Genomic DNA, 25233 nt, shown 5'->3' on the forward strand with positions numbered 1-25233 from the left:
ATGCTGAAAATCCTGTTTCAGCCTAACTTTCAGTCAGCCTAACGCCGGGTTTCAAGCCTCCTGCTGGACTGTCACTGTATGTGAGACTTCCAGTGTTCCTGGAGCCAGCCTCATGGGGACACTTGACGAACTGCAGAATTTTGCACTTCAACATAAGCTTCATTTTTCAAGACCAGTGTTCAGACAAAGGGAAAAAAAACATAGAAACTGATCGCAAAAATAAAAAATTTCCACAAGAAGTTGGGGTATGTTGAGATAATAGAGGAATATTCAAGGAAATTCTTAATGGGCAATCAGGCAGGGTGATGACAGGTTATATCATATCATCCTCTTTTCTGAATTTGATTTTTCTGCCATTGTTGCCTCTGCTGGATGGTACAGCCGAAGAGATAATGGAAATGCCAAGAGGAAGTGCAGGGGAAGATGCGCATCAAAGGGTTGAGGTCCACAGCCATTGTACATTGGGTGCGCCATATAACCAAGAGCCTAAACAAGGCTCCAGTATGCTTTACTAAACTCTTTCATTTATCAATGAATATATCCAAGAACACGTAGCATTGACGACTTAAACAGTCATCATAGCATCAAACTCTTTTGTCTGCCATCTTGAACATGACTTAAACATCAAGTCGTGACTTCCACATTATTCTTACACTTATGTCTTGTGTCCAGTGACCCTCCATCCTGTTCAACAGGGAAAGTCTACTCCTGATGTGAGGCACATGTGAAAGAGTAACTAATGTCAGTAGTAGACTGTCCTGAAACTTTAAAAAACATTTTCAGGGGGGCAATGATTAAAAAGAGGCTTTAGTTGAGTTGTCAGTTGATAAAAAGTAGTGTTTGGGAACCAAGCTTTCATTGGTTTGTTGTTTATATGAAGCTCCCGTATGCAATGCTTTGCTTTGCAATGTCAAACCGAAGCCTCATTTGTGTTTTGTGAAAATAAGTTGTAGTCATAGTATTAAGATAGTTAGATAAACTAAGTTTCAGTTAGTGTAATATTATGCTAGATTCTCCTTTGGTATATTAGGTCTCCCTACTGGTTATTCAGACTTGTTCAGAACTGTTCAGTTTTTTTTGTTTTCCATGTTAATTATGGTCTGATGTTTCCATCTAACACAGTTTTAATAATGTTACTTTGTGCGGTCTTTAGCACACAAAAAAAGAGAAAAAAAAATCTTTCATAATAAAAAACACACCAGTAAATGTCAAAGGGAAACGACACAAGCGACCTAAGTAGAAGTATGATCTCTGCTCCCACAGAGATCATTGTCTAACAGTCTCTGAGGGCTGCTGTTGACTGGCCACAGTCTGTATTCGGTCCCACATTCCCACTGAAAAGACGATAAAGATTCCCTGATATTTAGAGTTCAAGATTAAAAACTTAAATCTACAACAAAAAATGGTACAGGAGAACAGAATGAGCCCCAGCTCAGTAACAAGTTATTTCAATGGATGTTAATTTGACCTGTGAGTGTTTACAAGTACACCTAATAGCCTGGTGTCTTGTGTGATACATAGAAAGACATTGGAAACAGCAGAATGGTGCAGTAATTGTAAAAAGCAGTGTTTCTCAGATGTGACTCAAGTGCCTGATATTTCCCATGAGGCATGATGACACCAGTACAGGATCTGACTTAGCACACATACAGTAGCTCTACAGTCACTGCCAACAATGACTCGGAAAAAGTGCAAAGGATGGCGATTCCTACTGCTCCAAGACCACAGTCTATTCTTTGGTTCCTTCACATCATTGTTGGTAGGCCCTCCAGCAGTCATTTTAAACATCCAAGAAGTGAAGATGGTTGGGTTTTGGATACATATTCAAGCCTGCTGCTTTGTTTAGTCCTGTAGATTAATATATTTGAGGTGGTTGCTACAGGTTTAGCGTTTGAGCTGTCACCATCTTGGTTGACCATAATTGGAAGGGCTAAAACTGGAAATGAGCAAGAGATTAGAAACAAGCTTGGTGAGCAAGGTGTTCATAGTTTGTGAACGCTGATGAAGGCCTTGTGCTGAAATGCGTCCTTTGTTGTTTTATACACTGATAAAGGAAATCTGAAGGCCATTTAGTGTGCTGACTTTTTCTGGCTCTTTTCATGGTTTCTGTTACCTTCACTGGGATTTTTCCAGCAACCTAAAAAGTGGTTTTAAACCAAAAGTGTCGAACAAAAAAAGTCAAAGCTAATTTGAACTCGAACACTGTCTTTCTATAAACCAAAACAGAAAAATAAAATGTTCAGGTTGCACTGTTGCTCATTTCCATGTATCTTTGTGACACTGAATATTCTTTGTGCAAAACAAATGTACCTTTTTGGGTTCCAATAAAGACATTTTGAAACTCAAATTTGCATCTATATGATTATACAAACGTACTCAGGTGTCTGCTTCATTAGTTAGTGACATTTAAATACAATTCACGTTTGTTTCTTTACTTTGTCAATCTGTATTTATAAATCACCCAACAGTGTGACCTCATGATAACGATGTGTTATGTTTTAATGATGTTCAATCACAAGGAGGAAGCTTCCATTACATAATGCTTCTTGATCAAATGTTATCTACTCAACCATATAGATTCATTGATAGATAATGTACATCCTCTCAGGGGGCTGCACTCTTTTAACACTTCAAAACTGCATGCTGACATATGCAAGCAACCACCAATATGTGTTACTGAAATAATTCATATGAAGGGTCAATGGACACCAAAAATGTATTTAGATGGTAAAAGCAGTTTTCAAGCACTTTCTAATTTATTCTCCAATTATTAAGTTAAAAAGGCATAAATCCTCAAAATTAATCTTCAAAAAAAATTACAAATGTCTCCAAGACATTGCACACTGCTGAAAGCAGTTCAGCACATATATGTATTCTGGGTGTGATGTGCAGACATTCAAAAAAAGCCTCTAACAAGGTGTGTTTATACAACAATGGGGCCTGGCTTTATGGAAAATGTCAGAAGTGTTGACAATAACAGAAGAGGAAATAAAGGTCTTTGTTATTTTGGCATTATTCTGCAATTACATTTGTTTACCACAGGCATAACTCCTGTCGCGCTTAATAATGACATGGTGTCTATGATTCCCGTGAGCAAAGCTTAAACCCATGATGGCAATGAATCACGTCTCTTCCATGTATGTTCATGTGTAGAACCTGTATTCTGTTATTAGATGTTCTCAACAACAGCTGATTCTGAAAGGACTCATTTCGGTAGCAATCGGAATCAGAGAGAAGAAAACAGCAATATGAAGGCCTGTGTTGGTATTGGATTGATCAGCAAAAGAGAAACTATCCTCAATGAGTTGTCACCATCAAACATGAGCTGGTATGTAAGACAACTGAGCAACAATTCAACCAAAGCTATTGAATATTGGCAATTTGTCAAAGTGTCCCCTCTCTCTATAAGACAGCCTTAAACACCAGTTTGTTCTGTGGATGCAGGCTGCAGGAGTTCTATTCAGGTATCATGTCACACAGCATGCTCCTGGACCCATGCAGAGGGGTTTTATTTCCAGGCTCTAACAGAGAAGATTTCTGATGTAAAATTTACATGAAGATGTTGAACCTGCTCAAAGCATCCTGGAGCCGAATGCTGACCCATATAACACACACATGCGCACACTGCAGGAACCTTCACGCCAATGTGGTCTTGAGCATCCCCTGCACCCCGGTGTTAAAACTTCAGAGCCGTGGGTCACAGTGAAGATGTAGGCTTACGGCACACGGAAGTGATGAGAGGTAGAGGGTGCAGCCCACAGCAACAGTGCTGCCGAACCTATCAGTAACAGTGTCTTCTTGAAAACTGCGTCAACAACAGACTGTGCGTAATCTCAGCGCACCTCTGCTGCGTCCAGACAAGAAAAGACAAACACCAAAGCTGCCTGAGGAATGTGAAGCACACATTATACAGCCACACACACTCACACACTGACACACACACACACCTACATACTGTACACAAACACACAGACACACACACACAGAAGGCCTGAAAGCGACTTACGGTGGCCGAAGTCAGGCTGCTGTCTGTGAGCGTGAGGTGGTGCGGCTCCCATCTTCGCAGGAACTTGGAGGTAAGGATCTTGCTGAGGAAGGTGCGGGGGTGTTTGACCACGCACACCTGGATGTCCCCCTCGTGGAGCAGTTTGTATCGCATGCCACTGCTGCTGCAGTGGTGCAGGGTCCTCTTGCACGGCCCTGCGCCCAGCTTGGTGTTATTATTCCCCTCTGACATCTCCCCCAGCAGAGGCTTGTTCTCCTCGCACTGATAGAACTGGTTATTGTGCAGCTCGTTGCCTCCACCACCACCGCTGTTGAAATCCATAGTTCAGTAATCCAACCGTTTCTTTATTGATCCCAAATGTTACTCTCAGGCAGATTTCGCAATTCAAAATCCAACATGTATAAAAATAAGGAAATTGACAAGGTTGTTTGGACCGAGCTGGAGGGGGGAGAAAGTGGAGGGGGTACCTATCTACCTACCGCTATAACACGACCTCAGTAATAAAGACACGGCCAAGACAGGAGCCGAAAAGACACCAATCAGGGTTTCACGGCAGGATATCCACGCGAGCAAGGGTTATAATGATACAGTGCAAATAATCCACCATTTTCCTCCCAGTACAATACCCCATGAATTGTCTTCACAGTGCTCGTCTCACCTCCCCCCCCTCCCACCACCACCAGCGAGCTATTCAATATGTTAGGGCCATGGCCTTATCCATTCCGTCAGCCCCAGTGCCAGACAGAATAATCCACACCGATGAGCGCGTGGGAATCAGTAGAAAACGGGAGAAATATCCAATGGCGACGGCTCTAGGCTCCTCCGATAGGTTTCGTGCTCATTACAGGCTCACGGGCTCGGTTTCCTTTTATTCAGTCTTTTCCCCCTATCTCGGTGTGAAGGAGCCAGGACTCTCCGACAGCGCAACAGCGATTGGTCCTGCACGTTCATGTGATACCGGACTGACGTCAATGGGGAGGCGAGCGGATGAGCCGTATGTCTTTTGCGCTTGACTGTCGAGGGCGCACGCTCACTCCTCCCTACCTCTTTCCCTACCTCCCTCCCTGCCCCTCTAACTCTCCTCCCACCTTACACTCAGAGTAGTAAAAGAGGGTGCAGGGACTTACTGTATCAAGAATCCCTTAGCATTTCCCCCCTTAATTTCCATAGAAATTATGGCGTTCAGCAGAAATGTAAAAAAAAATAAAATGCATATACTTTGTTATAGCCTATACCTAAAAGTAGTTGTAGTTAGTGTGGTTGAAAAACTACTAGGGCATTGCAATGTTGAAGGAGACTATTGAAAGTAGCCCAAAGTTAGATGAAGTGGGCTGCTCAATTAAAAATGGGCTAATCTACTTTTTCGCACATTGACAATGGACCTATTATTCGGTCGTTTACTTGTCAAAAAGTTTTAACTTAAATGTTAAATGTGACAGCAATGAGTTTTCTAACTGTTGATTAGAATTTATGCCTATATTAGCTGAATTGCACTCTGAAAACAATCAAAGTGGGAACAAGAGTAGTTTAACAAAAAGGGCAATGGAGGGCAATTATTGTCTACAGTAACATGGAGAGGGAAAAAAACCCTCATACGTGATGATTTTTCACTCTGTTTTTTTTTACTTTATACTTTTGTATCACAGACAGTCACCATTGAGATCATTTTCCTTGGAAGTAGAGCTGTGATTAAGGAGGGAGGAAAGAACTGGCTAGTGACGTCACACACTGCTGTAGGCTATCAAAGAATGAGATTAAGAAACCAGTGGAAACGTAAAACGTGTATTGGAACATTTTTATGGACAAAAAGTTGTATTATATCTGTCTCTTTAAGTTGCCATCTATTGATTGTCCATAGCTAAGTGATATTTTGTGTTAATTACCACTTTAATACTTAGTCTATGTGTAATATAATGTATTGAACTGTTTCACTATACTTTAATCATTATGTTTATCCAACAAAGCCACAGCTAATTAAAATGTATACTAATTCACCCTTTAATAGAGGTACATGTATCTTTGAAGTTTTTTATGCTAGCCAGACAGACAGAACCCCAATAAGTTGTGTTGTTGTATGATCTAGTCTGAAAAACCACAAAGAAGTCGAACTTGAATCATCATCCATTGCAACAGAACGATTAAAAACAGCTTCTATCAGTCATTCAACCATATCGTTGTGCAGTATGAATTCTAAAGTCTCTTGTGGTTATAAGCTGACGACCAGTCTTACTATTCTTCAAGATAATCAACATAATGATCAAATTTGGACCATCTATACATTCAAAGGGAGGCAGGCCGAGTTATGATACAGAGTGAAGTACACCTTGAGGTACACCTTGCCACACCTTATACAGATTTATTGTCCATGTCATGGATACCTCAGCAGGGCGGATATTGAACAATACAAGGCCCTGAAGTCATTCCTCCCACTAAGTAACACTCATCCGGAGCTTGTGTTGCATTACTGCAGAAAGTCTTACATACGCAATCAAATTACTAATTTTTTTTTGGGAAGTTTCCATCAGATGACATGTCAAATCTAGTTTGATTTTGAAGCATTAAAGTCATCACCTTGCCTTTTAAGATAGCACATTAATGGATGAAAACCTAGAACTGTTATCAGATCTCGCAGAAGCATTTATTGAAGCTCTTTATGATCATTGTGATGAACAGTAAAATTGTGTTTTCTTAAAGAACTGCTCAGTTACAACTGCTATAGTTTATAATATGATTCCTCCCCATTTGATTGCCATTAGTTCATGTTAATTATAGATGGATAGGTCTATTCTCATACTTTGTTGTTAGTGTGAATACCCCACATACCTTTGTTCATTGATATTCAGTCAATCAATCTATTTGTATAGCATCGATAAAGATAAGATAAAATATGACTTTATTGATCCCCAATGGGGAAATTTCGACATTACAGCAGCAGTGCAGAATTAAAAAAAACAAACAAATAAAATAGCAACATAAACATAAATACAATTCCAAAGTATTAAGGGGGACTATGGGGAGAACTCAACAGGATGATGAAAAATAAAATAGTAATAATAACTCATAACAAACGTTATCTCAAGACTCTTGAGCAGAAAAAAAGCAGGTGAAGGACCTTACCTTATAGTGGCATCGCTTTAGAGCTGTTTAATTTATTGTTGTTGTTGTTGTTGCTGCCTTGTGTCTCTATCCCTCTTTTTCTTTTTGCATCTCCCTCTATCCCACTTAATACAGTCACAGCAGCAAAAAAGTGACATGTGAGACTAGTCTTTTTCACACCTTTTTTAGTCAATGAGATACAGAGCCCTTCACCATCCAAGGAAATAACTGTGTAACATGTTAATGAATATTGTCAATCAGTCATTGGTGTGACTCATCTGGGATTTAGAAAAGGGTATACACTTTGTATATGGAAAAATAAGTGTGCATACTCTGTTTACCCGCGTATACCCTTTTTAACATTTGCCACAAAATGGGGGTATAAAAATAAAGATTGGTTAATTGATTGATTAGTGGTCACAGCAAGGATACAACTTAAGACGAGGATGCCCGGTATGTGTGGACGGATGTGAATCAATGCAGTGACAGAACATAATCTTTCTATTGTTCTGAGACTGTTCGTAGATTTTCCATCCATTCTGATTTATTTGATAGTTTAGAATGTTAAGACAATGCACATTGAATTATTATCTTAAATGTGAAGACGCATTAAATCATTACAGGTGACAGTGTTTAAGTTTTCTTTCCTGCTCCTATTTGTTTGCAGTGTGGTTGCCTGTTGTGTTATGAAATGCATGGGTACAAAGATGATTAATAATTAAAGGACAAATATGAAAGAGATCTACTTGACTAAATCATAAAATGACTTATCAGCAGACAAGAAACATGCTATGTTGAAGTGCTGGCTTCTCCGACAACAACACAGCAGCCAGTATGTCCTTTTTAGTTTCAATTCTGGTGTGGAATTCATCTGTATTCATTCATTCAAACATGGTAAAACGTGGATAAATATTGGAGATGCTTTTAGAAAAATGGAAGAGGTTAGAAAACATAGAGCTGAGCTGCTCAACACTGAAGCTTCAATGTACACGCCATGGCAACCTGCATGCACCTGGACTCTCAGCTCTCTCCAATAGTTTAGAGTTGGACTTCAGCTCCAATTTTAAAAGTTTTGGTCAAAGTTCCAAATTAATCCTTTAATGGATAAATGACCAATTATGAAACACATAGCTATGCTATGGTTTATATCATCATGTAACAAATAAACCCCTTTAAAACAACCAAACTTTTAGTGTTAATCCGTTTACCATGCTCCACTCTCTAAAGGAAGCACGTTCAATTTGTCTCCTAGCATCCATTTAAGCTCTATTTTCTATTTCACACAAGACTCATGTTCATTTGTTTTTGGTTAAGTTCATTAAAAACCTATTAGGTTATATAAAGAAAAGACATGATATGGAAATGGTAGAATTTATTTATTTTTCACACAAGACTCAAACCTTAGTCTCCTGGTGATATTCTTTTGTTGATTGATCGACATTTCACCAACTGCAACCAAAGTGGACTTCATAAGTACTTGAAATAAACAAATTCTGAGGTAAACTCAGTAGGGTTTTCTTCAAACCGGCAGGAAGTATCACTTGGCATCCCTCTGTAACAAGCTAAGCACACTTAAGGCCAAAGGTGTTTTATATTTAATACACACAAAGGAGAACATCATCAGTCAAAGGCAGGTGGAAAAAGTTATGTCAGGTGACATAAGGGTTCTGAAACTCTCAGAGGAGTGAGTTACTTAGTGCAGAGCAACGAAGTGCAACAGTCTGTACTGAATGTAACTGACTGGCAACAGCGGCTTCATGTATCTCAAGGGTCCCGCCTCTCAAAAACAACCAACTCAGATGTCCCCTGGTGACGTGTCCACAAGTTCCCACGGGGACATCCAGCTGTTCCCTGAAGGCTTCTTTATTTCTGTTCCTCCCATCATCACCCATTAGTGGGGGAGTTCTTCCTGCCGCAGGACCACCGGCACTCCAGCCAGTGTTGTTTTGGAGACATGTCTCAACACGTCAAGCGGCCCGCCAGCTAACTGTCTTCTGTTGTATGTACAGTCCCTGGAAAGAAAGAAAAGCAGGAAGAATTTCCTGCCACACATTAAAAGGTTGTAGGCCACACAACTTGCACTCACATGTTAGTTGCAACTTGCAAACATTTCCAATTAATGACACAGGTTATTTCTTTTAGCTGAGCATCTGTTTATTAAAGCCTTTGATTTCAGAACACACATTCAATTTATTTAGTCATTGTTTGTTCATAAAGTAAAGTTGTAGTAATTCATTTCTCTTTTCCTTTTGAGTTACCTGGCTGGTGGCTTTGGTTGAGCAAAGGATGAGGCTGAGGGTGGAGCTTGACTTTATGGAGGAGGACCATACCAAGTGCTCAAATATCAGGAGGGGGGGATCAGGGTCCCTTGGGGTTAACTTTAAGTTATTTTGTTTGCCGTCCTCCCCTGTGTGTTGGTTTTGGTTTTGGTCAGCAGCTTTAAATATCCCCCTCAGTTCTCATCTTCTCAGGTCTGTTAGTTGAGTTCACACCCTGTTTAGTTAGCACAAGCTTTCAGTAGAGTTATGTTTTTTTGACCTCTTTTAACAAGTCATTTACTTATACACCCTGACCGTCTTTATTTTTGCCTTTGTTAAATAACATTTTGAATAAAGAAACTTGTTTTTTTGAACTTTTAACCTGTGTTTGCTTACCTTGACTGCTTGGTCCACGACAGTCTTATAGGCAGACGGATGTATTCATCAGGCAATAATGGAAATAACGTGACATATCTAACATTGAATTTGTGCTGGAAACCAATCACAAAAAAGTTAATAAGAATGACTTCCTTTTTTAAAAAATAAAAATGTATTTCAATAGTTATATTTTAGCTTTAAGAGAAAAACACAATTAAACAGAATGTTGCAAACATGTTCTGAGCACCTTCATGCTCCTATGACCAAGTTTTGGATACAGTTTTACAAATTTTCCATTATTGATGGTAATAATTTTCCATTATTGATTATTGATGGTTATTGATGATAGATGCATTCCCAAATATGAGCACACAGTGCCATGTAATTTAAAGTTGTGTCTCCTATTACTCATAAGATCAAACTTATTAATCATTTCAATATGTAACGCAAGAAGTAATACATGTCCAATATGTCCTTGGGCAGGACACTTCACCCTTAACTGCTTTGTCAGCAGCGTATGAATGAGTATAAATGGGATTAGTTACTTCTTATGGTCTCACTAATAGCAGCCTCTGCCATCAGGGTTTGAATGTGTAAGTGTGATATGAGATTTAAAAGCGCTCTTCAGAAGACTAGAAAAGCCCTATGCAAGCTCAAGTCCATTAGCCATTTCCTATATTTGTTTGAGTGTTGTGAGTCTCTTTGCAATGCATCCATTGGTTTTTTATGACTTAGCACTTAAAGAAGTGATATGCGTGCACATGTCCACTTTTTTCTAGTAATCACATGAAGCCGACATTTTTTTCCCGACATGTCTTTGGCAAAGACTTTTTTTTAATTTATTGATGTGTACAAATCAAACTTCATAATATATTTTTTAACATGAACACAGAAAGACATGCTCATATTTGATCACACACTGTGTCATTTATAAAACTGATCAATGCAATACTGACTGAAGCAATTACACTCATTTTAATTTCTGTGTGGATAATATAATGTGAGTGATAAATGAAGTACCGGTGGTTGTCAGACACTTTGCTAATCATACAAACAGTAAACATATGTGTATGTGTTTTCTGGGGTTGCTGAAGCTATGTGATCCTATTTAAGGACACATTGTGTGAATAGGAAATGTTTGCTGATAACATGTGAGTTTCACCTCATTTTCATACTTTTTTTGTAAACTTTGTAAACTAAAAAATAAAAAAAATAAACGTATGTTCATATTTACTTCTCTTTGTGTTGTAGTTCTGTGTGTGGGCTTTTCTGAACAATTTATTCTTTTTTAAAGAGACTTATTTGAGTCCTTATTTCTGGGCAGTGTTGCTCCAGTGATTCTTGTATCCTTTTTGATTGTTTTTTTTAGCACTCAACACAATGCAGTAAAACCCTCAAAAACATAAATAATAGAAAATTACCAATACAGACAACTCAAAGAGCAACTAAGTGTCAAGATGACACCAAGTGATTACAGGGGACAACTGTCCAAAGAAGTTCTTGGTCCTCATTAGTTGTTGAATAAGCACGCTATTAATAAGTGAAGACTAATGCTCTGTTCTTAATAATGAGACCACAATGTTAGATTAAGGAAATAAATACAGCCAGTACTGGGTTTGTTGCTTTTTTTAGTGTTCATTAAAGTTCTGTGTTTCTGTTAATATTGGCAAGAAACAATTTAATTTAATGACTACATGCTATCAAACATTATTTGTTGCTCTAGACAGTTAGACAGGAGCTCAATTCACATAAGCAGTCAGTTAGCAATATGTGCATGTGTGTGTTTGTGTTTCTTTGTGTGTGTATGTGTGATCAAAAACTTCAATTCAAATTCATCATTTTAAGTTAAATCATTTAAATGTAAAGGGAATATTCAAAGTAAGCCCGTACTCATGTTTTTACTTTGTGGCTATGACAGTAAAATAAAATATAAAACATAATTATTTATTCTTCTAAAAACTAGCAATACCCCAGAAAATTTAACTGTATAACCAGAATATATCCAGCAGGAGTGAGATTCATTCTGATGAATTTATTTTGATAACATCTAATCATTCCAAACACTGAATCATAAAAAACCACCAGCATGTTAGAGAGATACATTTTTTCTTTATCAGCCAAACAGTGTCCCTGTGTGAACCTAGTTCTGTACCCAGTTCAGAGTTTCATTTCATGAAGGTCTGAACTGCTGGAGTCAATTATGGAGCAGACATACAGCTTCAAATGTTTACATCTGACCACTTCAATAAAACCACACCCATGTTAACCATGTCAACTTGTTATGGATATAGAAGATTCACAGAGGATGTTTTAAGACGCTGTTAACTCTTTAACCTGCAGATATCAGTTCATTAAAAGCTACCAAAAATAATGGCTTCTTGTCAGAGTCACAGAAAACAGCTTTGTGGAACAAAGGTCTATTTGTGCCTCAGCACACAAATTGTATGAATGTATTCTGTGCAAAAGAATGGCTTTGCTTTTGTTCTGAATACACCTTAATTATCAGACTGCAAAGCAAATGTTTAAAGTGTGATTTTAGCACATAGGTTCAACATGTGCATATTATTATTTATCTCTCAAGTGATGAATCATTGCTTCATTGTCTTTTTCCATTAAAAACACATTAGTCAATAGAGATAAGTCAGTGCATTGTTAGGTTGTTGTTATAGAAAAGGAAAAATCTTAACCTTAAATGTAACATATTTTTCTAATAATATGTGTATCCAGTCTGTCTACAAACCCCACAGTTAGAAATAAAGTCTAAAGTCCGAAATAATCTATTGTCTGCTCCACTTTTCAGAAAACGTGGGCTCAAACAGGATGTTTTGGAAAAAGACATCATAAAGGGCAGTAGCCCCTCCCACAGGTGTGTGACACTCCCACAGCTCTAGACGTTTGTTCTGCACTCTGAGTCTGCTTTCCCAACGTAAACAATCGTGCATAGTGCAAAAAAGCACAAGCCACCCTATCTCTCCCTGAGGGGCGTGGTCAAACACTGCACATTTGCATTTAAAGCTACAGACACAAACAGCCTGTTCTGATCACAACTGAAATAAAGGGGTTTATAGGCTTGATCAAATATAGGATCAAAAACATTATAGACATGTTATGGGGAGAAAATAAAATTATTATTTTATGTTTTAAAGGGTATGCCTATAGTTGTCATCAATTTTTTTGTAGGTTTCCTTTTCTTCAACATTCATGATCCAAAATAGGATCCCTTTAATTAAAATGTCAATGTCAATGTCAAATTAATCAATGTCCAATAATGCTAGTTACTATTTGAGGACATAGACATTGCTAGCCTCAGTGTTAGTAAGAATCTAAAAAACTAAAGCCTCATATCAACCACGTAAGTGGGAGATACAATGCAACTGCTCCCTGCTTTGAAAGGGTCATTTAACAATGATTCAGACTTCGGAAAAAAAAAAAAATCCCATAGTTGTGATCCGTATGTTTTTGCAGTGTTTGCACCCTGTTACCAAGGCATTGAGAATCATTTAGTATAAAACAGGCAGAAAGACACAAAAAAGTTTATATTGAAGCTAAATATTTCTCTTAGTCATCCATCAAAGTCTGAGTCATCAACAAAACACGAAAAATAAAATCACATGGAATGAGACACTCAGTTAGCCACTGTTGTGTTTTTGGCCCTTTGACGTACATGAATGACACTCATGAGCAACATTTGACTAAACTTCCTCATGCAGCAACAAAATGAAACTGTAGGTTCACCCCTCCCCCCATTCTTTCACAACGTTGGTTAAAGCTAAGACAATTATTTTCACTTTGAACTCCTGTTATTTTCCATTCTTAGTATATCCTCTTCTTCCACCCATCACATCACAGACAGTCATGAGGTGCTTATACGAGAGAAAAAATGTGTTTAGGATACAGAGCTGCTCAGAAACTTCATGTAATATTTACTGTAAATGATATGACGCTATGGAACGTGTCTGTACCAAAATAAGGAAGCTCATTATTCAAAGTCAGCCTCAGCTGATTGGCCCTGTGGCTTTAAAGAGCTCCAGGAAATCCTTTATTTCTGATGAGTCATAACAGTATGAACTGTGTTTGATAAAATACACTTTTGAACTGGATGTGGCAATAGTTACTTTTTCATTGAGTTCATAAATTGTAAATGAATATTTCTTCTTTGTTTATTATCAATAATTCAATTTTAAACATATTGTTTCCTGCTTTATTTACAAACAAATTCAAAAAAACTGGCAAGCAACAGGTAGAAATGAGGTTGGGATATTCCCTGTAACAGCACATTTCATTTAGATTTATGATTACACGTGTACTTGCTTCATTGTTTTTATAGTGTTTTAAATGCATTTAAGAATGTCAGTGATTAGATGCAATTTTCATTTTCTGATGCAAATTGCTGCACGTAGCACAAAAGTCTGAGGCTCCCATAATACCTTCATGTACCCAACGTAGAAAACTTAAGAGTGACAGAACTATAAGAAGTGATGTCATAAAGGGGCAACAGATTGTGCGTCTGAACGTTGCATGTTTATTGTTGAATCAAGTAGTTTAAGTTTTACGTAACACTCAAAGTGAAGATCATTTCATTTCCTTTGTTTGCTAAGATTTCAATACAAAACTGTGTTTACATAATCAAAACCTGCTTACTTACATATTCATTATAGACAGGATGCACTACACTGATACAAACTGCGAATGCAGCAGTTTTCCTACCACAATAAATATAATCATACAGCGTCAGAATGACAGGATGATGTACGTTAAAGCGTTGCATGATTTAAATCCCTTTAAGAAGAACACACATTGTAACAATTCAAAGACATTTTAAATAGTCCTTTACAACATCTAGTGTTCATCTGTGTTAGTGTTTGAATGTGTGTGACATGTATTGCCCTCCTGATAACATGAGAGAGAGAGAGAGAGAGAGAGAGAGAATGATGGTGTCGGTCGTGTATTCACGGCCCTGCGAGGACAGACAGCAGCAGCTGTAACTTACACAGAACAAACGGGGTCAGGATGCCAAAAGTGTTCTGACTGGAAAGCCAGGTCAGAGGTCACAGAGGCAGCAACACATCCTGCAATTCAAGAGTTACGCTCACACAGACGTCTATTTCTGACCACACTGAGCCCACACAGCTCAGCCGACGACAAAAAAATGACCCTCACATAAAGCGCTTGTGCAAACATTCATCACTTGATGTAAACCTTCTGTGACATAATTACGACTTCAATATTCTCTTATTTCAGTAACTGGTTTTCTACACTTTTTTAAGGTTAGTTTTGTTGCATAGCTTAGCAGGGTTTTTTTTACAGGAAGAATAAACATGACGGCAGAGGTTTCATGTGACAATCATGAGATTAAAAACCGTGTGTTTCTGTCAACAACCACACTGACATATGAGGAAAAAAATGTGGTGGGGCAACATCAGGCAGCCAAATGAGAGCAAAAGACAAAACCAGACGAGTCCTCCTAATTAAACAAGAAATAGTTATACAGTATGATCACCGTGACGATCTACACTCTTAAAGCTCCGGTGAGGAACTTCCAGTTTATTTTAATAACTTCTGTGGACAAAACCATACCTCTCCCCTTTGCTAGTTTTTTTTACAGTTTTTATGCATTCTCCCTAACAGTCGAACATTTCCCTCATCAAGTACCATTGCCACTGAAACTGTAAACAAAGGCTGTTTCTGCAGTTTATCACTCTGCCTGACACCTCCTCTGTTGCAGCAGTTTCAGGCGTGACAAATAACTACATAGAACACATTCATCTTTATGCTGTTGGTCTTGTTTGCTCTCGTAGCTCCTAGAGGCGTCAATATTCCTTAAAACAGATTACAACTCCTCACAGAAGCTCTAAGTGACACACACAAACATTAATAACACACATTTCTTTTCATTTTCTATAAGGGGCGATAAGGGGGTCTTCCTCTTCAGAGATACAGCTACATCGCTGAGGCTGATGTCGGGAAAAAGTTAAAAGAGTTGGACTCCCACAGGAGAGTTCAGGGCAGTCTCTAAAGTGAGATGATTGAACTCCAGCTCTCCCTCTGCAGACTCTACGGCTTCATGAAAACATTTGGCCTTACATTGATCCTCCTCTGATTTAACAAAAGACAGAATTCCTCCAGCTGCTGTAGGAATTCATGAAGGAATGTCACAACCTAAAGTGATGCAGAATAAGCTCCAAAGTAAAACAAGTCCCTATGCTTTGGTTGTAGCTTTGGCTTCTTATGGACACAGGCGCATGATGCTGTAGTTGCGTTAACTCATTTCACGCACCTGCTCATCTCAAGATCTGTTCTTTATTGGCTGACTGAGATTGCGTACAGCATTCGAGGCAACGATCGTTTTTGATCAGAGTTACTGTGAAGAGTGTCGAGGCTTTTTCGCCTTTTGTGTTGTTGCATTGCATTCTGGTCTATACTTAGAATAGTAGCAGTAAATAAAGGAGGTGCAGATGGTTTCTTCACATATAGAAATGCTGGAAAACGTCATCTTGCTCTTCGATTTTTAAGGACCGACACAAAGGTCTCACCTCCCACTGAACTGTTAGCATCGCACAAACATTCCCTCCCCTTGAATCTCCCCTTCAGTGTGATCATATGCTCTACAAGTTATAACACCATCTGAAAACATAATACAGCAGAATTAAAAGCAGACTGCAACACAGCAGTTCTTCTCAAGTAGTAACCACGATCCCTCCTTTGATTCATTTTTAGTTTTTGTGTTAAATCCCTCAAAAGGCAAAAGATCACCAGTAAACTGAAAAAAATAAGCATCCAGTAAAGTGTAAGACAAAAAAATAAAGACGTCTTAAAAAATACGCATTTGCATTAAAAAAATCCCCATAAAAGCTCTGATGTTTAAAAACATGTTAAGATGAATTGCTGCCCTGTCTTGATTCTTAAACCTGAACAGTCAGTCACCAGCTTTAAGTCTAAAAAAGCTAAAACATACTAGTGTTCTTCAAACCCCCCAAAACCCAACCCTGCAGCTGGCAGAGCGTTTCCGTGTGCAAAGGTGGCGGACAGAGTGATACTGCCTGTTGTTCACGTCATATTCTGATCCTGAATATGCCCTGGCTCAGCTGGAGGCGGAACAGGCGACAGTTGGCGAGGCGCAGGGCGGCGCAGGCTGTTTTGGACATGTCAGAGGGTAACATGGGTTTAGTGCGATGCCACGTCCCGCTGCTGCGCCGAAACTCCCGGATGTAGTCGAAGGTTGTTCCTGAACACCAACATGACAGGTTTAAAACATGTACATTGCCAAAAGAAAAGTCGTCCATTTTCCTGTACTTTTTTTTTTTCACTGACCCGTGTCGAGATCTCCCACCACGTAGACGCTGGCTCCAATGGGCACAGCACCGTAAACAAAGGACGAACTGGTGTGAACACACAGGCTCTGGTCGTCCAGGAACATCCACCTGTACACATGACACCACAACACGTGAGAAAAAAAAAAAAAACCAAGAAAAACAAGCAACTGATTGATGGCCTGCAGGATATCTCTCTTCATGAGCCACCATAACGAGGGTGACAAGGAAAGACAAGAACAACAAAGACAAGGAGATATGATGTCTGGTGTGCATTCATTGACATTCATTAACTTTAGTACGAGACCGTACTCTTTATTATGTTATCAACAGAGAGCCATCATTAAGCTATCACGGGCACAGCACTTAGTAACAGTTAGCAAAGTGCTGATTATTAGGCAGACATCTGCTTGGAGTGGGAGAGACAGAAATAGAGAGCGATGGATACCACACTCTTCTATAGGGCCAAGACTGCTGCGTTGTTGTTCTTTTGTTTAAATCCAGGACAACATGGTGTCACAGTGGACGTGACATTTGAATTAAAAAGGTCATCACATCATGACTCCTTCCTATTTCACATTTGTGGGAAATTTAGTAAAAGTTACACTTTTGTTTTGTTTGTTTTTTTTGACTGACATCACCTGCGTCGTTGTGTAGAAACCTCATCCTCTCATGTCTCCTTCAATGGTAAGTACACACTCAGCGCGTTGAGTGTGGGCTCGCGCACGCGCGGGGTAGAGAACAAGCAGAGACGTACAGGCACCATTATGGAGAGAGAATGACCACAGACCAGAGGATCAAACTAAATCAAGCACGTTCACTGCAGAGTTTGTCAAATGGACGCGAAGTGACAGCAGGCCAGATCTGAGGGACGTCCTCAGGCAGCGTGTGATCAGTTATAAACCGTATACTGCTGCAGTGAATGGAAAGTCATGCCTATAGGTAGATATATGAAACCAAGTAAGCAACTTATCTGTTAATCCTGAAAAGTACTACTGCTGTCTCGTTGGCCAGCGATCACTGGATACACTGTGAGATAAAGATCTGATCTTATCGGCCCTGATCAGCTCAACAATCATGGACGCCCTGATTTATTTCAAATCTGAATTTTAAATCGAGACGATTCCGTCACGAGGAGTCTGGCAGAAGTTGTGTGACAACAATAACGGCGAGAGACAAAGGTGGTTGCCGGCGGCAGGACAACTAAATAAAATGTTAACTGTTTGGTAAATGAAATGTTTCTCCTTCCACAGAGGATCATAATCCCATATTTAACTGCTGGCTCCATTGTTTACGTGAGGTCATGTGAGGCGGGCACTCTTAAATCGCAACGAAATCCTGAAGTATGTGACGTGCTTCACATCAGCAGCCTTGGTCACACTGACCTCCTCATCTCGTCGTGGTAGAACTCCGACTTGCAGGTCGTCATCTGTCTTTGCTCGGGGTTGTCGCTCTCTTGGCTTCGTACGCCGCCGAACACGTAGAGCTCCTGGCCAACGCCGCACGCCACCGAACCAAACCTGAACGTAAAGAAAGTAACAAAGAGTTTTACCTGCAGTCGTTCGAGTGACCAGACGGTCACACTGCCCGACTCGACACGAGGAAATGAAGCCTCCTCCACGTAATTCTTACTGCTGCTCTGTAAACATGTTCCTGATGATTTGATCATTCACGACACGAGTCCTCCTCAACACAGCCTCATTTTCATTTCACATGTAAAACACACTCCTGAAAATATCTGGATGACTTCAGGAGGATATTCTCCTGACCTGGCTGTTCACAGCAGGAGACTAAACCTGTCAGACGTCTCCCGAGGTAAGACGTAAAAAAAAAAAAAAAAATAGCCCTGCTGCTGTAGTAGTGGACAGAGCAACAGAGTCCGCTATACGACACAATCATGAGAATATTTGTGTTCATGTCAATGTTTTGAAAACATGTGAGAGCCCTAAATAGAAGTAAAATAGATGATAAAGAAGGGTATGCTTCAGGGTGTGGCTACCTGGGACTGAGTACCTGCAAGCAAAACTACAAGATAAAGTCTGAGCACTACATATCGGTCTTCTCCTCCACAATTAAAACCAATGGATGATTTTTTTTTTTTATTCCTCTGCTTAGCATGCTGTTACACGGATAAGCTACTATAGTAATTTTCCAAAAGCTCAGATGACCCTCTGAGGTTCACTGGAAACACTTCACAAGAAGCCGTGTCTCAGAGGAACACTGAGGTGTCCACTAATCAGAGGACGCCAAACTCCGAGAGTCCTGCCTCTCAAAGTGTCCGAAGACAAACCGCTGAAGGACGCATCAACCGTCCGTTTACCATAGACCCACTGATTCAAGCTGTCTGGGATCCCTGAAACATAAAAGAGGAGCTATAGGAGGTGAAGGCTGCTGGTTAAATATTTGATCACTCCAGATATGACTAACCGTGTGCAATATATGAGTCAACATCCTTAGTTTCAACCGCTTGATTTTGAGCAACATCTTGGTGTCAGCGTGGGGATGTGTGAAGTAAAAGTGAAACTGCACTGACAACGAGCATCACCATGGAGCACGCTTTCTCTTCCCGTTTGATATACGCACCTTTCACAGGCGGATGGTTTGATGTGTAAAAAGAACGCGTTTATCATGCGACTGAGATATCGCCACGTTTTAAGATCATTGGAGACACGGCGGCTTCTCGTTCTTCGGTCCTGGTCGGACAGTAATCAGGCGCGTCGTGTTTACCTTCTTTCTTTCAGAGGACAGAGGCCGGTCCAGTGCTGCGTTTTGGGATCAAAGGCTTCAACAGAGTCAAACAGCTTCCCGTAGGAGCCGCCACCGATGGCATAGATCTTCTTATTCATAGAGGCGTAGCAGCCGACCTGAAACAGAAGGCAGACACGACTTTACAACGTCGCAGCATTTAAAAGGGGGAGGTTCAGTTGAGTGAAATCAAAACTTCCGTCTGATTATTGGAAACAGGTTAAAGAGAGGAAGAAGAAACTTTTTAATGCCAGAGGAGAAAATCAGTGTTTTTCACTCTGTTGTTAAACTCTACACAGACAAAGATGATGATGTGGCAAAAACAAAATGAGAAGGCAGAATTTTTTGATGTTGGCGGCCTTTCACATTTTCAGACTGTTTAGTCTTAGACACTTAGACGAGGAGCGTTGGACGTATGCGAGCGAAATAACATGATGACAGGATGAAATGGTAAGACGAAGGTCTGAAGCTCAGACTACAGGATGATTGGGCTGATCTGAGGTTCGATTCCTCCTTCTCTGACAATTGCTGGAGGTGTTCCCGACTCGAGACTGCATGCAGCCGATTACGTTCCCACATTTCCTTGTAGTGCGAGTGAGGGGTCCAAAGATCCAATTAGAACATCTCTGTGATACACTGTCCCTGATTTACAACATGTTTGATATTTAGAATTTTAAATCTTGAATCTGCGAGAAGTCGTGTGTGACTATAATAATGGAGAGAGACAAAGGTGGACAGTGATACAGTAAGTGGACAGTAGTGAAGAGCGGTGGCATTTACAATCTGAAGAACACACAATCCATGTTGCGTCTAACCAGACATTTCTTTACCCAAAACATTTTTTTCCTTCCTTAGTCAAAGCATTAGAATCTCACATTTAACTGATGGCTTCATTGTTTGTATGAGGTCAAGTGAGTGCGTTCCAAGCTCCGGGCTAAATGATGTGCACGCCTGAGACGATGGAGAAGAATATCTGTTAAGATTCTCCTCATGTTATGACGCTACCTCTCAAGATGTGTCCACTGCTAAAGATCTTTGCCAAAAGATCCTCGGTGAGGAAGATGAACCATCTTCACAGAAGGTTCATCTTCAGCAGGCTGCAGACTTTCATCAGTTATTAACAGTAAGCCTCTGACTGTGCCGGGACAATAATCTAAATGCATACTTCTGTTTTCTCCTGACCTGGGAGTGGGCGGGTTACCTTGCGTATCATGGTCATGCTCGTGGTCAATTTCCAGGTATTGAAGTGAGGGTCATACACTTCTACGGTGAGCAGCTCCGTTTCTTCATTCTCTCCTCCGAGGACGTAGATCAGACCGTCCAGCTCAACCACGCCGAAGCTGTGACGAGCCTACGAAGAGCGGAACAAAGGATGACAAACCAGAGGTGTGAGAGCACAGGTCGACAAGCTCAAGCTCTATAACGAGGCTCAAAAGCTTTTACACTGTAAAACAGGAGAACCCAGTATAAAGAAAATGAGATTTTAAAATGTAAAGTGTAATTTAATGCATTCAGTATTGTTTGAGATATTTTAATGATATAGTTATGTGCTATATCGAGTTGGGGAACGATATGCTGAAAATGAAGCCTCAGGTCCGGTTTGAACCCAGGCCGCCCGTCTAGAGGAGATAGTATGTGAGGTATGCTCACTAACCACCAGGCTACCAGCACAGACATCTTTGAACCTCTCACACTGAATGTTTTTGACATTTCTTGAAAAGGTCCAGCTGTCAGTAGGCTGCTTCAGTTTTGTCTGGTAACTTAAGAAATATGTACACCCTCTTCTTCTTTTACAGATTCATGCCTTCCTGTCCCTTTTCATTCCAAAGGTCTCCTTAAAACGTATTTGAACATGTTCAGTGTAAACGATATGATGTCTCTTTGTTAAATGTTAGCAGCTGACTGGCTTTGTGTCTGAATCTGTCCAAAAAACAAATGTCTCAGTGATGTCACCCTTTTGATTCTGAGGAGGTTTACTGAAGCCCATCAGTGGCCGACACCACATCGGATATGTTGACTCCACCTAGCTTTTGATCAGTCTAGTAAGAGACTAAAAGGTGGCGCTGGGGGGGTCGGGCCTTTAGCCTGCTGCTAAGTCTGTCAGTCAACTAAGCTGTGTGAATGTATGCGTAACTTTTAGTTACACTATCAGAACGGATCATATAGTTCAAACATTCAACCCCTGTAGAGTTTTTTAACCAACCCAGAAATGAGCTAATGATACCAAAGCTGCTGTTGTGGCTGTTCATGGGTTAAATGTTGCTGTAACATTGGGCTGTTTAACATGTAAAATGGCCTCTAAAAGCCTTTCTTGGTTTTTTGTTTTTTTGTTTTTTTACAGCCAGCTGTAAGTGGACACTTCAGCTTTTTTTTCACTTCTGCATTAGCTTCATTCTTTAAACTGGAGGCTGCTACCAACAACATGAACCTGTGTGACAGCGCTGCTGACACCTGGTGGTCATAAAGGGAAGTAATTACAAAAAGCATGTTTTTCTTCACGGCGTCAAACATTCTTCATTTGAAGGACTGACTGGTTTTCTTGTTCATTTTACAGAGCGACTGAACCGAGGGAGGCAGAGTAAAGAGAGAGAGAGAGAGAGAGAGAGAGAGAGAGAGAAAGAGAGAGAGAGAGCGAGCTTGCCTGTAGCATGGGACTTATTGGGCTCCATGTGTTGGAATCAGGGTCATATTTCTCTCCACTGTTCAGCACTGTGTTGTGCTCATCTGTTCCGCCCATCACAAACAGAAAACCCTCTGAAATAAACATGAAACCAAATGTTATGAAAGACCAGATTTCCTGGAACGATCTTGACAGAAATACTCTGAAGGGGAAATTCTTGTCTTTTTTCGAACAACTTACATAAGTCGGGTTCTAAAGTACGACCTGACGTTGTTGCTGCCATCAGCTAAAGCTCTTGAAGAAGCAATTTCAGAGCATTTTCACAGCATTGTATTATGAAGACGCGCAACGTGTAAAAACAGAACCCAGGTTCAAACAAGAACAGAATTGCCCCTTGTGTCTGAATATAAGATTCATGCAACTCTTCTTTTGCAGCTGGTGCGTTTTTTTAGGCACTGACCAGCAGTAACCACCCCGTGGCTGACACGTGCCACGTTCATTGGCTGCAGCTCGATCCAGGCCTGTCTGTTGGTGTCGTAGAGCGGACACATGCAGCGTGTCAGAGCAATGGGCTTCCTGGTCCTGCAAGACAGAAACCAGCAGACAAGACGGCGCATGAGCCCAGAGTGTCACCTAGGCAACAGTTAACTGATTTAAACTATGTATAATCTTCACAACGACAACAACTGTTTACGCTGTTCTGGTCCCTATTAGAAGTGCTTGTACTTGATGTCTTTAAACAAGAAGTCAAGCCAAAGATGTTCTTGACATTTAAGATTCAAGATTAAAGATTCAAGATTCAAGATTTCTTTATTTAGTCCCGAAGGAAATTTGCCTTGGACGTACAGGCTGCTGCATAACTACTACTGCACTTTACACTGCTGTCACTCATGTTTGTCCATTCGAGCTCTCCCCTGTGATAATATAACAGAACTAATGAGGATGAACCCAAACATCTATTTCCAAAGGGAATATTAAAAGAGTGACTGACTTGCGATCCTCTCCCCCGGCGATGACGATGCACTCTGAGTAGCCTCTGGGTTTGAAGGCAGCGAGCAGAGCCTCCCCCTGCAGCGGTCCATCACTCAGAACAGACTGACAGTAATCTCTGATCACCTCCCTCATCAGCGGCTCCCCCATGGCCTGATGGGATACCATGCAACACAGTGGGAAAAGAGCAGGAGACAAGTGCCTCAAAAGACAGGAAGGACTTTTTTTTTTTTAGACTAAACTAGATGTGTTTCTGGCGCTACTACTACTTCTAAGATTTAGAAGACTTACATTTGAATCTCTAGAGCTTCTCATAGTGTCTGTACCTGTTCTCTCAGGTAGCTCAGGTCCAGGCCCTGCAGCCACACTGCAGACATCACTTCCTTCATGTGAACCTGCAAATACAGATCGCACAACATTCATTTTGTGTTGTTTGGAACAAATGAAAGCTTGCAGAATTAGGACTTAGTATGCGTATCATTTACCTTTAAATCGGAAATTAATCAACAGATTTATGCTTGCTTTGCTTTTTTTTTTTTTCCTAAAAGTTATTGCATTAACCATTTTGAGAAAACATAACAGCTCTATATCACTTTGTAGAGTTTGCCCTGGGCAGTAGAGCAGTGATGTGATGATGCTTTTCAAACAATGTCTCATCTGCACACTGAACCTAAACTGAGCATCACCCACCCTGCGGTCCTCGGGGTCATGAGCCAACCATCGCACAACCGCCTCCAGCACGTGCCTCTCGTTGCCCACATTCAGCTTCTCCATAGCCAGCACCTCACAGAGCCGGTCATGGGGCAGCTCTCTGAACTCTTCAGTACGCGCTACGTCCCCAAAGTGCGTCTGCAGGAACTCCGTGGCGGCGTAGTGGACGTGGTAGAGGCAGTAGTGCAGAGAGAAGAGGCGGATGCCGATGCAGTTTTCGGCTGTGATGCAGCTCTCTAAGAACTGGCAGCACAGAGCCTTGAGGTCGGTCATGAGGAGCAGGTCGGACGCCTGAACCATGTCCTGGATGGTTTCTTCACTTAAAGTGATCTGAGGGTGAAGGACAGAAAAAAAAACAGTGTGTGGGCCGATTCATGCCAATGAAAGTTTTTCAAATCCATAAAAGAATTAAAAGTATAAATGATATTATAAATTATATATTAAGTGTGTTGCAGATTTAAAAATGTAAAAAAAAACATACAATATTAAGGGAACAACAAAGTGCCACTCAGGGTCCTTACAAGATACAGAATGTATACACCAGATAACAGAGGAACAACTTTTGCTGATAAGATCTGCCATCACAGAGACAGACTGGGGAAACTTCTGGGGATGTTCAGGTGACTTCTTTCATTCATGTATTTATCAAGCTCGGGGGATCCCGATGGTTGTGTGCAGTAGTGCTCTTTAGCAAGAGTTTAGTGGGATTTGTTTGGTGTGGGTTTTGCATGATTCTCTTCAGAAAACTAATCCGATAAGAAAGCGGAGTGAACTGAAGGTGAGAGGACACAGTTCTGATCACATTGTTATTGTAGGGGGGGAGGCAATATTAAAGAGAAAACCTGTGGAGACACAACTCCATTGAGAATCTTTATATTCAAACCATAAAAACATTGTTCTTAATCTCTCTCTCCTTTGAACGCCCCCTTACACCACAGAAGGAAAACAACACTTATGCTCTACTCCGGCCAAGTCAGTTTGATGTATTACTGTGTTGTACTGGACTGGAGCCTTCCCTCAGAAAGCAGTCGTAAAACACTGAGCAAACGTTCAGTGGGAGACCACAAACTGTCACTGAAGCCAGGGGGCTGAGAGGAGAAAAGGTTAAACAGGTGCTTC

At 40.5% G+C, this 25233-nt stretch overlaps 2 protein-coding genes and 1 long non-coding RNA gene across 6 annotated transcripts in view; all 3 read right to left on the bottom strand.

Annotated features, from left to right (window-relative positions):
- The window catches only part of cmip (c-Maf inducing protein), a 37855-nt gene extending 32887 nt beyond the window's left edge, over positions 1 to 4968 (bottom strand). Inside the window, exon 1 of the mRNA XM_079345286.1 lies at positions 4007 to 4968. Coding sequence (XP_079201412.1) covers positions 4007 to 4327 — 321 coding nt within the window. The 5' untranslated portion in view covers positions 4328 to 4968. The remainder of the gene's footprint in view (positions 1 to 4006) is intronic.
- The window catches only part of gan (gigaxonin), a 41353-nt gene that overhangs the window by 14564 nt on the left and 1556 nt on the right, over positions 1 to 25233 (bottom strand). For 3 of the 4 annotated variants that reach the window (XM_079345294.1, XM_079345293.1, XM_079345295.1), the window contains exons 4-13: positions 24094 to 24444; positions 23730 to 23798; positions 23405 to 23556; positions 22874 to 22995; positions 22435 to 22547; positions 20995 to 21144; positions 19776 to 19912; positions 18434 to 18568; positions 17050 to 17159; positions 14238 to 16963 (exon numbers count right to left, since the gene is read on the bottom strand). In XM_079345294.1, coding sequence (XP_079201420.1) covers positions 16791 to 16963; positions 17050 to 17159; positions 18434 to 18568; positions 19776 to 19912; positions 20995 to 21144; positions 22435 to 22547; positions 22874 to 22995; positions 23405 to 23556; positions 23730 to 23798; positions 24094 to 24444 — 1512 coding nt within the window. In that variant the 3' untranslated portion in view covers positions 14238 to 16790. Of the gene's footprint in view, positions 1 to 14237; positions 16964 to 17049; positions 17160 to 18433; positions 18569 to 19775; positions 19913 to 20994; positions 21145 to 22434; positions 22548 to 22873; positions 22996 to 23404; positions 23557 to 23729; positions 23799 to 24093; positions 24445 to 25233 lie in introns of those variants that run through there. The other variant, XR_013779186.1, reaches the window with a different exon arrangement.
- On the bottom strand, positions 8460 to 9556 carry LOC306825557. The gene is made up of 2 exons (XR_013779287.1): positions 9361 to 9556; positions 8460 to 9114 (listed from the first exon to the last, which is right to left on the bottom strand). It is a non-coding gene; the product is annotated as an uncharacterized lncRNA (long non-coding RNA).

This window comes from Symphodus melops (assembly GCF_947650265.1).
Source record: "Symphodus melops genome assembly, chromosome: 6".
Taxonomy (NCBI): Eukaryota; Metazoa; Chordata; class Actinopteri; order Labriformes; family Labridae; genus Symphodus; species Symphodus melops.